The 14,304-nt window shown below is 38.4% G+C and overlaps 2 protein-coding genes across 5 annotated transcripts in view; one reads left to right on the top strand and one right to left on the bottom strand.

Moving 5' to 3' along the window:
- Positions 1 to 9,706, bottom strand: part of mud (mushroom body defect) — a 32,742-nt gene extending 23,036 nt beyond the window's left edge. For both annotated transcript variants that reach the window (XM_017622442.1, XM_017622443.1), the window contains exons 1-8: positions 9,126 to 9,706; positions 8,891 to 9,032; positions 8,366 to 8,832; positions 8,229 to 8,310; positions 8,059 to 8,162; positions 6,945 to 7,052; positions 6,773 to 6,862; positions 2,030 to 6,706 (exon numbers count right to left, since the gene is read on the bottom strand). In XM_017622442.1, the coding sequence (XP_017477931.1) occupies positions 2,030 to 6,706; positions 6,773 to 6,862; positions 6,945 to 7,052; positions 8,059 to 8,162; positions 8,229 to 8,310; positions 8,366 to 8,832; positions 8,891 to 9,032; positions 9,126 to 9,164 (5,709 nt within the window). In that variant the 5' untranslated portion in view covers positions 9,165 to 9,706. The remainder of the gene's footprint in view (positions 1 to 2,029; positions 6,707 to 6,772; positions 6,863 to 6,944; positions 7,053 to 8,058; positions 8,163 to 8,228; positions 8,311 to 8,365; positions 8,833 to 8,890; positions 9,033 to 9,125) is intronic.
- LOC108367750 (tRNA methyltransferase 10 homolog A-like) overlaps positions 1 to 14,072 on the top strand; it is a 28,306-nt gene extending 14,234 nt beyond the window's left edge. Inside the window, exons 1-3 of one of the 3 annotated variants that reach the window (XM_017622446.1) lie at positions 12,904 to 13,301; positions 13,422 to 13,760; positions 13,835 to 14,072. In XM_017622446.1, the coding sequence (XP_017477935.1) occupies positions 12,980 to 13,301; positions 13,422 to 13,760; positions 13,835 to 14,016 (843 nt within the window). In that variant the 5' untranslated portion in view covers positions 12,904 to 12,979 and the 3' untranslated portion in view covers positions 14,017 to 14,072. Of the gene's footprint in view, positions 1 to 12,903; positions 13,761 to 13,834 lie in introns of those variants that run through there. The other 2 variants (XM_017622445.1, XM_017622444.1) reach the window with 2 other exon arrangements.
- The last annotated feature ends 232 nt before the right edge of the window (positions 14,073 to 14,304 follow it).

Raw genomic sequence — 14,304 nt, forward strand, 5'->3', positions numbered from 1 at the left:
TTAACTGTGTATTTTGTTCGAAATAAGCTGACTACTTTTGTGGGGCGATGGCCGCAAAAAAGTCAGACCTGGATACCTCTGCATTACATGTCAACTAACTTGTAACTAACTACTTTTGGACATAAAATATCAATAAGAAAAACAAAATATTTTTTTGTTTTTTTACTTTTTTATTTACTTATTTATTTACTTTATTTTATTACATTTCATATTTGTTTACATATTCTGCTCTGGGTGGCCCCATATTCGAACACCGTCAGACATAACTTCAAAATGATAGTATAAAATTTCGATCTTCCTTTTATTTGTCCTGAATATGAAAAAGAATCTGCGAAGTTCAGAAAAAAGTGTATTGAAAGTAATTTTTGTATGAGGATATTTAATAGAAACTTGTAAAGAAAACCAACTCCCGATTGCGTCTGCATGACTCCTGCACGACTTTACAATTCACTTTAAGTTGGTTTTGTCATAGCTAATTAAAAGTGAGGTATTAATCGAAATCTCGCCAAAAAGCTAACTATAAGTTGGTTAGTTTTAACAATTGATAATTTTTCACTGCAGGGTATGTATGACTATACTTTGGTGCGTTTATTCATATCTACCTACATATTTGCAATATTTATACATATGTACATTGTACAACTATGTATGCATGTGAAAAAAGTTTGTGGATGGTGTTATTATTTTCTTCCATACATGTTAGGTAGAAGTCATTTTCGCTGTTATTCAAACGCGAAATTTTTCTACCCAACATATGCGAAAGCTGTTTGTTTAAAAATATTTCTACACACTTGCAATAATTGTGAGGGCTATTCTCATCTGCAAGCAGAACCGCAAATATTGCTGTTGAATGATGTTCTTCTATAAAGATTTCTGAGAAATACTAACGACCATAATTTCTTGAGAATGCATTCCATTATTGTTAGTGGTATGCACATTATAACGAATTTCTTTCACAATATTAACTAAACTGCGAACAAAACTTTCAAAGAAATCGCTGTCAAATTTATTAATTACAAAACTAAACTTTGAGCTCCTAAAATTTTCAACACTAGATGTTGAAGATAGCAACTAAGCAAAAATATTTGTTTTAATCAGCTTTTATTTACATACGTATGTATGTTCGTATACAAATTCAAGTGCAGAAATTAATAAATATACAGACTCATGTACATAAAATATGAATTATCTTTATGAGTTTTAATTTAAGTAATTTCATGTACATACATACATATTTAAATACATATTTACGAATACATAGATGTAAGTGCGGAAATAAATATTTCTTTAATATGAAATTTCAAACAATATTTAAAAAATAAAACCTTATTTTATACATAGAGGCCGAACCTTTTCATTTGACACCTCATTTTTGAAAATCGGGAGAACGGTGTAAATATCATAATTTTAAACGCAGGTGGCAACCCTGTAAAAAAAATATATCCTTGCTACAAATTTAGAGGGCAAGCCCTTTCATTTAACACCTCATTTTTGAAAATCGGGAGAACGGTGTAAATATCACAATTTTAAACGCAGGTGGCAACCCTGTCAAAAAAATATATCTTTTCTGCACATCCAGAGGACAAGCCCTTTCATTTGACACCTCATTTTTGAAAATCGAATGAACGGTGCAAATCTTATGCAATTAACAAAATTGCCTTCGCACAGAATAGTATCTCTAGCCACACCAACTTTCCGCGAATATTTGCCGCAGCATTTTCATTCATTTATGAAGGAGAACGACAGCAGTGAACCTTCGCGAAGGCATCGCTGCCACTTATAGCTACATATATGAACGCACGCTGTTTGGTCCACCAATACATACGCGTACGAACAACAGCGGAAATTTTTTCTACCTAACATTCGCGAACGCGAACTATCTGGACTGGTTTTATGCTTCACGTTCGCGAAGGAGAATCAATACAGAATATTTGATACGTTCACCTTCGCGTTCGCGTACGAAGGTGGGTGAATATTTCCGAACCCTGGTATTTACAAATAAGATAAGTTTTTGTTATTGTTGGCTTACCATTTTATTCTTCATTTTATCCAGTTTGCCTTCCATCTCCAAGCGATTCTCTTTGATTCGCTCCTCGCTCGCTTTGGTTTCCTCCTGCAGACGCTGTTTGGATTCGCGATATTTAGCTTGCAAAATTTGGTTGTCTAGCCGCAGTTGTGTGTTGGCTTTCTGCTCGGATTCGGCCACCGCCTCAGCTACGGACAAACGTTTGCGCAGTTGTTCGAGCTCTTCACCTTCTATCTCATTACCATTGCGCAGTTTGTCACGCTCCGATTGCAGCATTGATATTTCTTCAGTCTTCATACATAATTCCTTTCGCAGCTGTTCCAACTGCGCCTCGAGTATGACGATCTTCTCTTCGCGCTCCGTACGCAAATTCTCGTTATGTATTTCGTATTCTTTTAATTTGGCGCAGGTATTTAGATGCTCATTTTCAATCTGAGCTTTTTCTTCCTTCAACGCACACATATCCATCTCGAGGTCACGCAATTGCTGCGCGAGCGTATCACATTTATCCTGTGATATCTGCAGATGGCATGAAATCTTTGATAACTGATCGCTTATATTTGAATTCTGTTCCTGCAAATGATCAGCATCGGCTTGTAGCTTATTGGCAAGCGCTTCTAATTCGTTGGCACGAGCCAGCGCGTTGTCGCGTTCTTGAATGGCTGCCTCCAATTGTTCTGCCGTGTGATCGGCACTAATCGAATGCTTCAATTCGTTCAGCTGTGAGTTGATGGCACCGATTTCGTGATTTAAACGCACATTGCTGGCTTCCGTAGTCTCCAACGAATAGTTCAGCTTTCGTATTTTCTCTTCGTTCGTTTGACGTATTTTCTCGAGCTTTGTCAGTTTTGCTTTAGCATCTGCCTCAGAGGCTTCTAACTGTTTTTTCTCTGCTTCGAGAGACGCCTTTACTTGCTCCAGTTGATGTACCTTGTTGAAGAGCTGCTGCTGATTGCGTTCGGTATTGGCCATACGCTCCTGCAGCAGTTGTTTGTCATTCTCGAGCGTACTCTTTTCACGCTGCAACTTTTCGGCAACCGCCTTTGACGCATTCAGCGACTCAGTGAGTTTTTCGTTATCGTGTTCGCTCTTGGAGCAGCGTGCCTGTGTATCGCCTAACTTGACAGCCATTTTTTCAATGCGCTTCTTGTTAGCCTCCTGCGTTTCTCTCAGCTTAGCATTCTCAGCAGCCAGTTGCTCCTTCTTACTTTCGAGCGTTTGCAATTGCGCGCGCAATAGTTTCAGCTCTTTCTCGGTGGAATCTAATTTGCGTTCCAACGTATTGGAGTTTTGTAAAATGTTCTTTACCATCGTTTCTGTTGAACTATGCTGTACACAGGTTTGTGTGAGCTGTTCTCGCAAATCCTGCAACTGCTCAACGAGCGAAGCCTTCTCCTGCCGCAGTGAGTCACTGCCTTGAATCAGACGTGTAACATTTTCATTGGCGCGCTGTAATTCGCTCTTTAACTCTTGCTTTTCCTGCTGCAAGCGTTCCAATTCCACGCCCGCATTTTGGTGCTGCTCTTTAGCGACGGCGATTTCATGCTCCAGCCGTACAACTTCTGCTCTCAAGTTCTCCTTGGCATTCTTCAAATCATGAACCTCAGTTTTGAGATGCTCCATCACGGCGCTGCACTTGCGTTCGCCCACTAGCTGTTGCTGCAGTTCCGTGATCTCGGCATTGCGACTGAGTAGCTGTGTGTTCAACTTGTCGTTCGCCTTTTCCAGTACCTCGACCGCACCCTGCCGCTTCTGTTCGGTTTGGTCGAGTTGAATGTGCAGCAATGATATGCTATGCAGCAGACGATTTAGCGCGTACTTAAGTTTACCCAACTGTGTGTCCTTATCATTCTCTGGCAGCTTGATGAGCTCATCGACCACTTCTTGCTTTTCGCCATCAGTTGGCACGTTGATGTGGTTCTCCACAATGGTGGTAATCGCCTGTAAAGTGTTATCGACATACTCCTGTTCGATTGACTGCTCGGCCAGCATGCGCGTCATTTCTGATAACTTTGTCTGCCAGTTGTGTCGCTCGTGTTCCTGCTCATCTTGTAACCTCTGTATTTGGGCTTCTTTTGCGGACAAATCAGTTTGTAACTTAGCGCATAACTCGTTAGCATCTCTGATTTGAGCGTTCAAGTCAGCGCTAGTCTTCTCCAAAATCTTCGCCTGCTGATCCTTCTCGCATATGGCCAATTTCAACTGGTCAGCAGTTTGTTCAAATGAAGCTAATAGCGCTGACTTCTCCTCTTGTTCGCACTGTATCTGTGATGTGAACGAGGCGATATCCTTCGCCAAACACTCTTTCTCCTCAACAACATTCTGCAAACTCTGCTGCAGTGTTGCAATTTGCTGCAATTGCTTTAACTTCAGTTTTTCCAATGCACTCACTTGAGTTTCGGAACGTTTGAGTATCGCTGTTTGGCTTTCATATGCTGCCTTCAAACCGTTTATAATCTGTGATTTCTCCTTCATTATGCTTTCGAGTTTTTGCGCGGTTTCAAATAATCGTGATTCACTCGCTTGCAGCTTCACGTTCAATTCGGTCTTGGAGCTGACTTCCTGCGACAGCTGGCCACTTAGTTCATTCAAAGCGCTGTCAGCTTGTTCGATTTTCTCATGGACCTTCGTGTGCTCAGCTTTGAAAGTGTCGATTTCTTGCAGCAGTTTCTTATTTTTGCTAACTACATTTTCAAGCTGTTCCTGCAGTTTTTTTAGTTGTTCAGCGCTGGCCTGGCGCATTTGTGCTTGTTCGCCTTGTACTGCTTCCAAACGCTGCACGCTCTCATCAAGCTTCTTCTTGACATCCGTACTCTCCTCAAGGAGCGCTTGCAGATCGCGTTCTTTAACAGATAACTCTTCCTCCGCGGAGTTTAGTTGTTCCTTCAGTGAACTTATAGCACGATCGTGCTCAGCACCAAGCTCCGTAAGACGCACTGTATGGTCTTCAGTGTTTGCCTGCAACGCATTTTCCATGTCTTCAGTGACCTGCTTCAATGCCACCTTTAAGCTGTCTATATTTTCTTCATATATTTTAAGTTGGCCTTCTGCATTTTTCAGCTTCAGATCACTCTGTTGCAATAGCGATTTGTAATTGGCTTCCAGTTCTTCCTTGGCGAGTAAGAGTTTCTTCATTTCACCTTCCATAACCTCCATTTTCGAGACCGTTTCGGTGTGATTGAAGCTCATCAGCTCTAATTTGTTGACAAGTTCGAGTTTATCCTCCTGCAAGCGTCTCACATTAGATACCACATCTTCAAGCCTTTGGGCTAAGCTCACAGAGTCATCCGCTTGATCGGTGCTTAATATCAAATTCAAAGCGTTGAAGGTTTTTAAAACAACAGTCAGTTCTTCCTTTGACTCTGTTAATTCCCTTTGCATTAGGTTTTGTTCACTCTTCAGTCTGATCGAACACTCTTCCAACTTATCACGCTCTTCACTAAGTTTTTTTATACGGTCATCACGCGAGCTTATTGCCAGTTCAGTGTTGTTCTTCTCTGTTTTGAACTCTGCAGTAAGCGTATCGATGCGTGATTCTAGTTCAACATTTTTCTTGCGCACTTCCATTATTTCGTCACCTAGTTTACTCATTTCAAACTCTTTAACTGCTATTTTATTTCGCATAGCTTCCAAATGATCGGAAGTTTCACGCCTTTCCCGCTTGGTGGCTTCATGTTGTACGAGTATCTTTTCATACTTTTCCTTAAGCATTTTTTCGGTTTTATCATGTGCTTCCAACTCACCTTGGTAGCCTTTTATTCGCTCATTCAATGTGCGTATTTCATCCACATTGTTTACTATACTTTTTTGTAATGTTTCGATCTTTTTCTGCAGCGTAGTCGCTTCATCATTTAACTCTTTGTTTTCTTTTGCAGTTACAGAACTCTTTTTCTCATATACTGCTATTTCACTTTCCAATTTCTTTATCTGGGCCACATAGTCCTGGCGTTGAATATTGCATATATTCTGGTGTGTATCATAGTCATTGGCCAGACTCTCAAGCTTCGTGACCAGTTCGAATTTTTGTTCATTGATTTTTAACAGGTCTTGTTCACAGAGCCCAATTTTCTCCTGCATACACTTCTTGCCTTTCTCCAATTCGACGTTCACATGATCCAAATTCTTCAATTGGTCTTGAAGTACACTAATTTCTTTCTCAAATTGCATTAGTCTTCGGCTAAGATCATCGTTACGTCTTTGTTTAGCCTGCAGGTCAGCTTGTAAAGTTCTCACCTTATCTTTTTCGTCTTTGTAAAACATTCCTAAGCGGTCGACATAGTCGACCAAATGATCCAAACATTCGGCTGGTGTAATTTCTATATTTTCCTCTTCTTTTGCTGTAATGCTACCGATACCAGTAGCAATACTGAATTCTTGTGCATGCTTCATGGTAAATTTTCGTATTAAATCGGAAATCCGTTTATTGCTGTTCTTCAATGAATGCAATTCTTCACGTAGCTCAGCGTTTTCGTGTTCCTTTTCGCGCAACTGCACATCGACAACAGAGCGGGCGAGATTTTCAGGACTACTCGAACTCCCGCTAGCATCGGTGATCGGCGAGAATGATGCATCCATATAGTCAGGACGCGAATTATTATTCCCTGTTGAACGAGTTTCATTAATAAACAGTTCTAATTCAAGTTTATTTTCGTTTAAGCATTTGATGGTGAGCTCCTTTTGCTGTTGGTGAATAATAATGGAAATGCGTTAATGATTAGCTCTCAGGTGTATTATAAATGAATTTACCTCTAACTCAGTGGTAAGTTCATCCACTTTAAAGTCCAGCTCTGTAATACGATCCATGCAAACCACAATTTGTTTCTCTGCAAAACGGAGCTAAAATATCGATAAATGTAAATAAATACATACTTATGTTGGAAAGAACTATAAATGAAGAATACTCAAACATTTTTCTTACCTTTTCTTGAACAAGAGATTTTTCCTCCTTCATATTTCCAAGAACCTCATTGAGCTTAGCTATTTCTTCCTCCTTTTGCGCAACTTCTTTGCAAAGGCGACGTTTCATCTAAATATTTTAAATGCAAAGTAAAATAAAAATAAAAATCCAAATGGAAATCTCATCTTTCCGAGACATTTGAATGATAAAAAACGCCTCGAGTGCACATTTTAAGTATCAGTTTCTTTCTTTAAGAAAGCGATCGCAATAAGAATTGAAGAATTTCAGAAATTTCAGTTTTACACCGCTTAGGAAGGATTCAACACAAATGTATAGTGATGCTTTTAACGGCTCATATCTACATATCGACGGTAGCCGGTTCGAAAACGTAATATCTCAGCAAATTTTTCAAGAAGACCCTATCTCAGCATTTGGTTGAAGAACGCCGTAACTCAGCAAATGGTTTAATAATGCCCTATCTCAATATAAATTCAAGATAACGGCAGCTGAGATAGGGAGTTTTTGAACCATATGTTATGTTCATCAATCAAATTCTGGGATAGGGCGTTTTTTTCAATCAAATTCCGAGATAGGGCGTTCTTCAAGCAAACTCTATTTTCTAACATTAAGCGTTGTCGAGCCGGCTGCCAAGATAGGTCGTTCTTCCACTGAACCGTCTATATATCTGTGCTCATAAGCAATAACCGCCTAAGAAATAATTGAGTTATACATATATGCGATTGTATTCTGCTACTACTATTCCATGTGTATGTGAAATCCCCATCCCCCTAACTAGGCTATTTAAAAAGTTATAGGCGAATATATTTTGTTTTCCCCATAAGGTTAACATTACAATCCAAATGTTTAAAACGTTTTTTCTCGAATTCAGGTTTTTCGACTTAGGCGGTTATTGCTTATGAATATTATCTTATAAAGAAGAAAAAGAATGAGTGGCAGCGACAAACCTATTTTGAGTTAGATATTGAAAGAAGTATGCACCTGATAGGTCTATTGAGAGTTATTTCTACAAGAAATATTCTTTTCTAAGAATAACTCCGCCAAACAAGAAATTATTTTCGCTGTTATGCAATATATTTATATTATTTTATATATTTAATCCCTGACATAAACTAACCTGCTCTCCATCTTTGTTTGGTGAACTGCTTTCTGTTGCGTTCTGTGTAAGTATATCGTTTCTTAATGCTTGTATTGTTTGTTGCAATTTTTTATGGTCTTGATCTGCAAAGAAGGTTATGGGCAAAATTAAGAGGATTTAACAAACACTGAGGAATATTAATCGCATACTTAGTTTTTTAATTTTCTCCTCATTTTGTTTTATTTGTACTTCCAGCAGCCCCTTCTCGTATCTTTCGGTCTCCAATTGTGCCTGCAGTAATGATAATTTAGAGTTTAACTTTGGAATACAATTTTATTTTACTTACGCGCAAATTATAGAGCTCTCGTGTTCGCTCCTCCAACATCGCCGATTTCGGTGTTGGTGGCACAATACGTGGACTGCTATTGCCTGGAGCATAGCGTGCCGTTCGAAATGGCGAGTCCGGGCGAGGAAACGATGATGAGGGAAAATTAAGATTATTGCCAGTCGAATTATTTCCACTCGAGTGGCTATCATTTCCTGAACCTGATGAATTTGTACTTTTCAGTAATGTGCCAGCAATAGCTTGACACAATTTATCACGGTTTATAGACTGGCAATCTATCAACTCATTGAAGAAAGCCGCAATGTGGCGCTGGTTATTAACAGATAATCTCTTACAGATATCATGAAAATTTGTTTCAGGATATTTTACGCAAGAAAAATGCAAAAGAAGAGAGTAAACATATAAATACTCTGTTGAACTAAGGGTATTTTCATCGTCAAGTAGGGGAGAATAATCTGGGTATTGTTCTGAAAGTATGAAAAGGAAATATGTCATTGAAATATGTATAAAATATATCTGCATTACCTTTCAAGAAAGAAATGATATTGCCTTCTGGTTCTGATTTTTGTACTAGTTTATGGTTGGAGCGAAAGTTTCTATAGAACTCGTCAATATCTGTTTGTTCCAAGCTAAAGTAGTTACCAGCAACGAATCCGCATTCGGTTAACTAAAGGGCAACATAAGATTGGTAAATAGATAACAAAATAGTGATCAATTAGGGACGATTGGCAGATGCTGCCATTTTCAGACCAACACTTACCCAATGTAAGAGAACGTTTTTCCAGTTACGTACTTCCATGTTTTCCAACAGTGTGTATTTGAGTTCTTAGCGTATTCCCTATCCTATATTTGCCAGCTTTTTGTCTACCTGGCTCACTTCGAATTTCTATTATAAGATTTGGAAATTTATTACTTCACAAACCCACGGTACAAAAGCAATGACAAACTGAAGAACGAAGACACATTCACTGATTTTTTTCCGATCCGATATTTTTTCTTTAAATTTATAAATCTTTTCTTTTGCCGCGCCGCCTCTTTCAAAATGTCGTAGTACACAGTTTCGCCCGTCTTCACCCTGTGTTACGCTTTTTATCAATAATGAATTCAAATATTAACAATCAAAATTATTATAATCTCTACTCAATGATAATTTTACGGATAGTTGAGAATTTCGCAAAGAAATCTACCGTTCTCAAATTTTTATGTTGAAAGAAAAAAACGCAACTGCCGTTAACTATTGTTTCGAATTATTTGACATTTGACACGATACAAAACGACGCACGCTCGGCTTTTTCTTTTTTCGGAGGTAGAACAGACAGGGTTGTATTCAGTGAACGGGTGTTACCACATTGTGATAGATCTGCACTTTTTTGAGCATCTACCAAAGAACGTGACAGGTCTATTCTGCGCTGGTAATAAAAAGTTTATAACCGGTAAATAAAGTTCCTGTCAATTTTTAAAACCTTCTCGCATTCTGTGCAAGAATGATAGAATACAAGATTGCGCCGTCCTGGGCGTTGACATTTGTGTACCACAAGTAAACAAAGAATAGAGCGAAAAGAAGAACGAGTTGATACTGCCAAGGCAGTTCACTTTACAGCGAAAAACGTGTTTTAATTTTGCTAAATGTGAAAATATTGCATTTTTCACCTAATCTATTAGAGAACAGTGAACATTTTAGCGCACTCCATTGCTTTGCAATTGAGGCTGCTTCAGCAAACGTTTTAGTGCACTCCATTGCTTTGCAATTAAGGCTGCTGCAGAAAATTGCAGCAGCATCTCTGCGGGATTGATTAGTTAACTTGCTAATGGAGGCTGCGTGGAGCAGAAACAAAATCATTGTGAGGAAATGCTGTTAATATAATAATAGAGAAACATTTCGGGAACGGCTTTGCCGTACCCTATGTACACAAAATGCAGCGATTCGTCCCAGCGCTACACTTGCATCTACGCTTCTTGCATTTTGACGACTGTCGCAATTTAACACACAGCACTTCATTATATTGGTTTTTACGCGTCTTCAACTCAAAAATCACTCACAAATTGCAAATTAACACGATTTAAACTGAGTTTTCACTTATAATTCAAATTTCTCTTTCGCTGATTGGTAACAAAAGTTTATTTACAAGTTACCACAAATGTCAAAATCGGCGAAACCAAAGTAGCGGTACCACTGACGGCGCCACCTTTGTTCGCTGCACCGTGCATTCTGTGTACTCTTGTAACCGGTTAATTTTGCCCCGTGAAATACGCAATGCCAGAATTTACACAATTCTTCATAGCTGAATTGTTGAATATTTTAACTGCATTACCAGCGTACCTAGAATCGCGGTGAGAAGAACTGGTAACATTTTTTGGTAATAAAATTTTCCGGTTAAAAAAACTTCGATAACGGCAATAAACCTATTATAAAAACAACAGCTAAAATGTTAAAAAACGGCGATTTTTGTGAAAGTATTAGCAAATTTCATTGCATCTAAAGTTTCTAAGGCGTTGTTTACTTTTACTTGAGAATTGTCAAAATCGGCGAACCCAAGTAGCGGTTTCTGGAACGTGCCAAATTTGTTCGCTACATCGCGATGTGATAAAAAGAAATGCTGGCAGCACTCCGCAAAGTTGCAGAAATCTCTCAAAATGTGTTCGAAAAATATCATGATATGGAAGGAAAAATTGTCAAAACTCAATGCAATTTTAAGCAACTTCAATCTTGCACTTTATTATATTAAAATATTTTTTTACAATTTAGGTGAAACCTTGCAGAACTTTTTTAATTTTTGTATAAAATTTGATCCAAACCTGAGATCTGCCACATTTTTGTTTGAAATCTACAACATTTTTTCCAGATTCTACCACATAATTTTAAGCCCGAACACTGGTTGTATTCAATTTGTGACATAAATGCCCCGCCAGATAGAAATTCAATTCTGCTTTTGACTGACAAGACGCGCTAAACATGACGAGACGGCACAATGAAAACGTTGCCGCAAACGAAACGCCTCAATTTGATTGGCCAAAAATCAGCTGGTTTGAATTCGTTCCATACATTGTGGTTTTGACGCATTTATGCGCGTCAATGCGTAGAGAGTTGGGCGAACTTTATCAGTTTCGGCAATGCATGCGTTGCCAATGTGGCATCTTCTATTCAAAATCACGTAGTTTATTTAGATGTCAGTCAAAATTTTGGAAACGTTTTGATGAAAACTTTTTCAAATTTGTAAACCTTTTTTACTGCAGCAAAGTTTTTAAAGCTTCAAAAATCTATAAAGGTTTATAACACTGTGCAACAATTTTATGGCAATTTAAAGTAGACCGGACTATGCTAATATTTTCTAAATGTATGCAAATCCGTTAACAAAACACTCAATGGATTGGTTTGGAAAACTTTGAGCGCTTTGAGCGACCTCTAAATATTTTTTGATTTCAAATTAAAAAATAGGGGTATATTTTTCGATATAGAACAATCCTTCTGGGTGAGGGCATTAAAATTCCGACTTTACTTTTTCACATGCATTTTTGGATTACTCTAATGTACATACATAGATAAGTGTCAAAACTCGAATGTCACTAGTGAACAAACTTTTAATTATTGAATCATGTTAATAAAGTTTTTCTTTTTGTGATCTTTTATTTGATTTTGCTTGTTTACAAATACCAGCAACTCGTTTCACAGTTTGTGTATAATACCGTCTCTAAGGCGTAACTGTTTAACTCAACAATGGACAGCATTTCCGCAACAGTTGCGTCTTAAAAACTTGCCCATTGTGCCGTCTCGCCATGTCAAAAGCATCCTGTGGTGCAGAAAAGAAAGAAAGGACAAATATGCATCGTCACGCATGCAAGATATGCCAGCACGTGAAGACCGCCGGTAATGGACGCAACTTCGAATACCTTCCGGCTTTCGCCTCCAAGTGCCCATTCTGACCGAGCTATTATTTCAGTTTATAACGAGAGCGTTGCAAACAGAGTGGAAGCGAAGCCGAAGATGAAGATGAAGACGAAGCCGAAGACGAAAAACAGTGCAGTAGTAAACATATGAAAGTGATCACAGTGCAAGCAAATACGAAGACGAAGATGAAGACGTTGCGCAAGCGGTCAGCTTGAAACAGTGCGGTACTGTTTTCCAAGACGAATCGCTTGCTGTGATCAATTGTTTACAATTTATTTAAATGTTTGCAATTGTGAAAAAACGCGTTTTTCAAGAAATTGGCTAAATTTTTGGCAAAATGTAATCAAACGTATTAATTGGCATTCTTGTATATTTGAAAAATGTCTGTCCGTCTTGCCGTAACACATAATACAAGTGGCGAAATTCTCCAAAAGTTGTCCTATACAAATTATTTCATGAATTGCTGTTTTTTCTTTATTTTCTTTTGATTTTATCCTAAAAATGTTTTTATTTAGAAACAAATCTTCATATCATTCATCTTCCACTATGTACACTCGCCAGCTTGCCCGCAACGCAAGCAATTCGTCTTCGGCTTCGTCTTCGTCTTCATCTTCGTCTCCGGCTTCGCTTTCACTCTGTTTGCAACCTAACACTTTTAACAGCTCTGCTTTTCTTTTTGCCTACGTTTTGCACGAATTTCGCTCAGCTGATGCCTGATAAAAACAAAAATGCCGGAAGAAAGTTTAGAGCCCCAAATAAAATTGCAAAAAATTGGAGATGCCAAGCAGCAAACAGAAAATGAATCCGGAATCGAAACAAAACCGCGAGGACCTGGAGAAACGCCTGCAACCCCACTGAGTAAGAATCAATTGAAGAAACAGAAAAGATTGGAAAAATACGAAGAGCTAAAAAAAGTCCGACGCCTGAAAGAGCGTGAAAGGCAGAAACTAAAGCGTCTTGAAGCACATGCTCAAGGATTACCAGCACGTGTTGGACCGTCTCGAAAAGAGTTAAAGAAACGTCAACTTCAGTGCACTGAGCAGCAGTCGGGTAAGCTTTGTGTTGCTATAGATTTGGACTACGACGATTTGATGCATGATCGCGACGTGTCGAAATGTATCAAACAGTGCCTACGCATTTATACGATTAACCGTCGTTCCAAATGCCCAGGTCATCTGCATATCACCGGCATCAAAACTGACGGGCGAATTCATAGTAGCCTTAAACGAAATGATGGCTGGGAGAATTGGCATTTAAAATACCATTTCAACCAAACGCACAATGATGTCTTCCCAAAGGAGAAGATAGTGTATCTCACTTGTGAATCTGACACTGTGCTAGATCGTATTGAAGGAGATTTTGTGTATGTGATTGGAGGTTTGGTTGATCATAATCATCATAAGGGCCTATGCCATAAAAGAGCAACTGAAATCGGACTGCGTACCGCGCGATTACCGCTGAGCGAACACGTTAATATGAAAACACGTGCGGTGCTAAGCACATTTCATGGTATATAATTTAAATTCTAGATATTGCATGATATAGATTCATTTAAATTTATCTCATACAAATATATATTTTAGTTTTTGAAATACTGATGCGTGTTACTGAAGGGAAGTCTTGGACAGATGCTATAATGGAAACTTTACCTGTACGAAAGGGTGCTAAACCTAAAGTAAATACTGATTCATCTGCAGAAAATCAACTCAAAGGGAATGAAGAAATAAATTCAAATGAGCAGATTTTATTAAAGGATCAGGAATAAAAAATTCAACCTCCTGGACCAAATATAAAAATACATTTTTTTATAATTTCAGGAAACAATCTGTGTATTACTTTTAAGAAACTAACGTCTGAGTTCTTGCTTTATATTGACTTGCTCTAAAGGATGGAGTTCCTGAATGCTAGCGCTAGCATTTTACTTTAAAAGTACACTATTGACCAGAGTATCAGACAGGTTCTGCAATTCACTCCCGAGTGAATTTCAATCAAATTTGCTTTGAAATTCAAATTGGCAGGGGTTGAAATTCACTCGAAAGTATATTGCAGAACC

This window comes from Rhagoletis zephyria, unplaced genomic scaffold (assembly GCF_001687245.7).
Source record: "Rhagoletis zephyria isolate East Lansing unplaced genomic scaffold, Rhagoletis_zephyria_1.1 Rzeph_scaffold_02802, whole genome shotgun sequence".
Lineage (NCBI taxonomy): Eukaryota > Metazoa > Arthropoda > Insecta > Diptera > Tephritidae > Rhagoletis > Rhagoletis zephyria.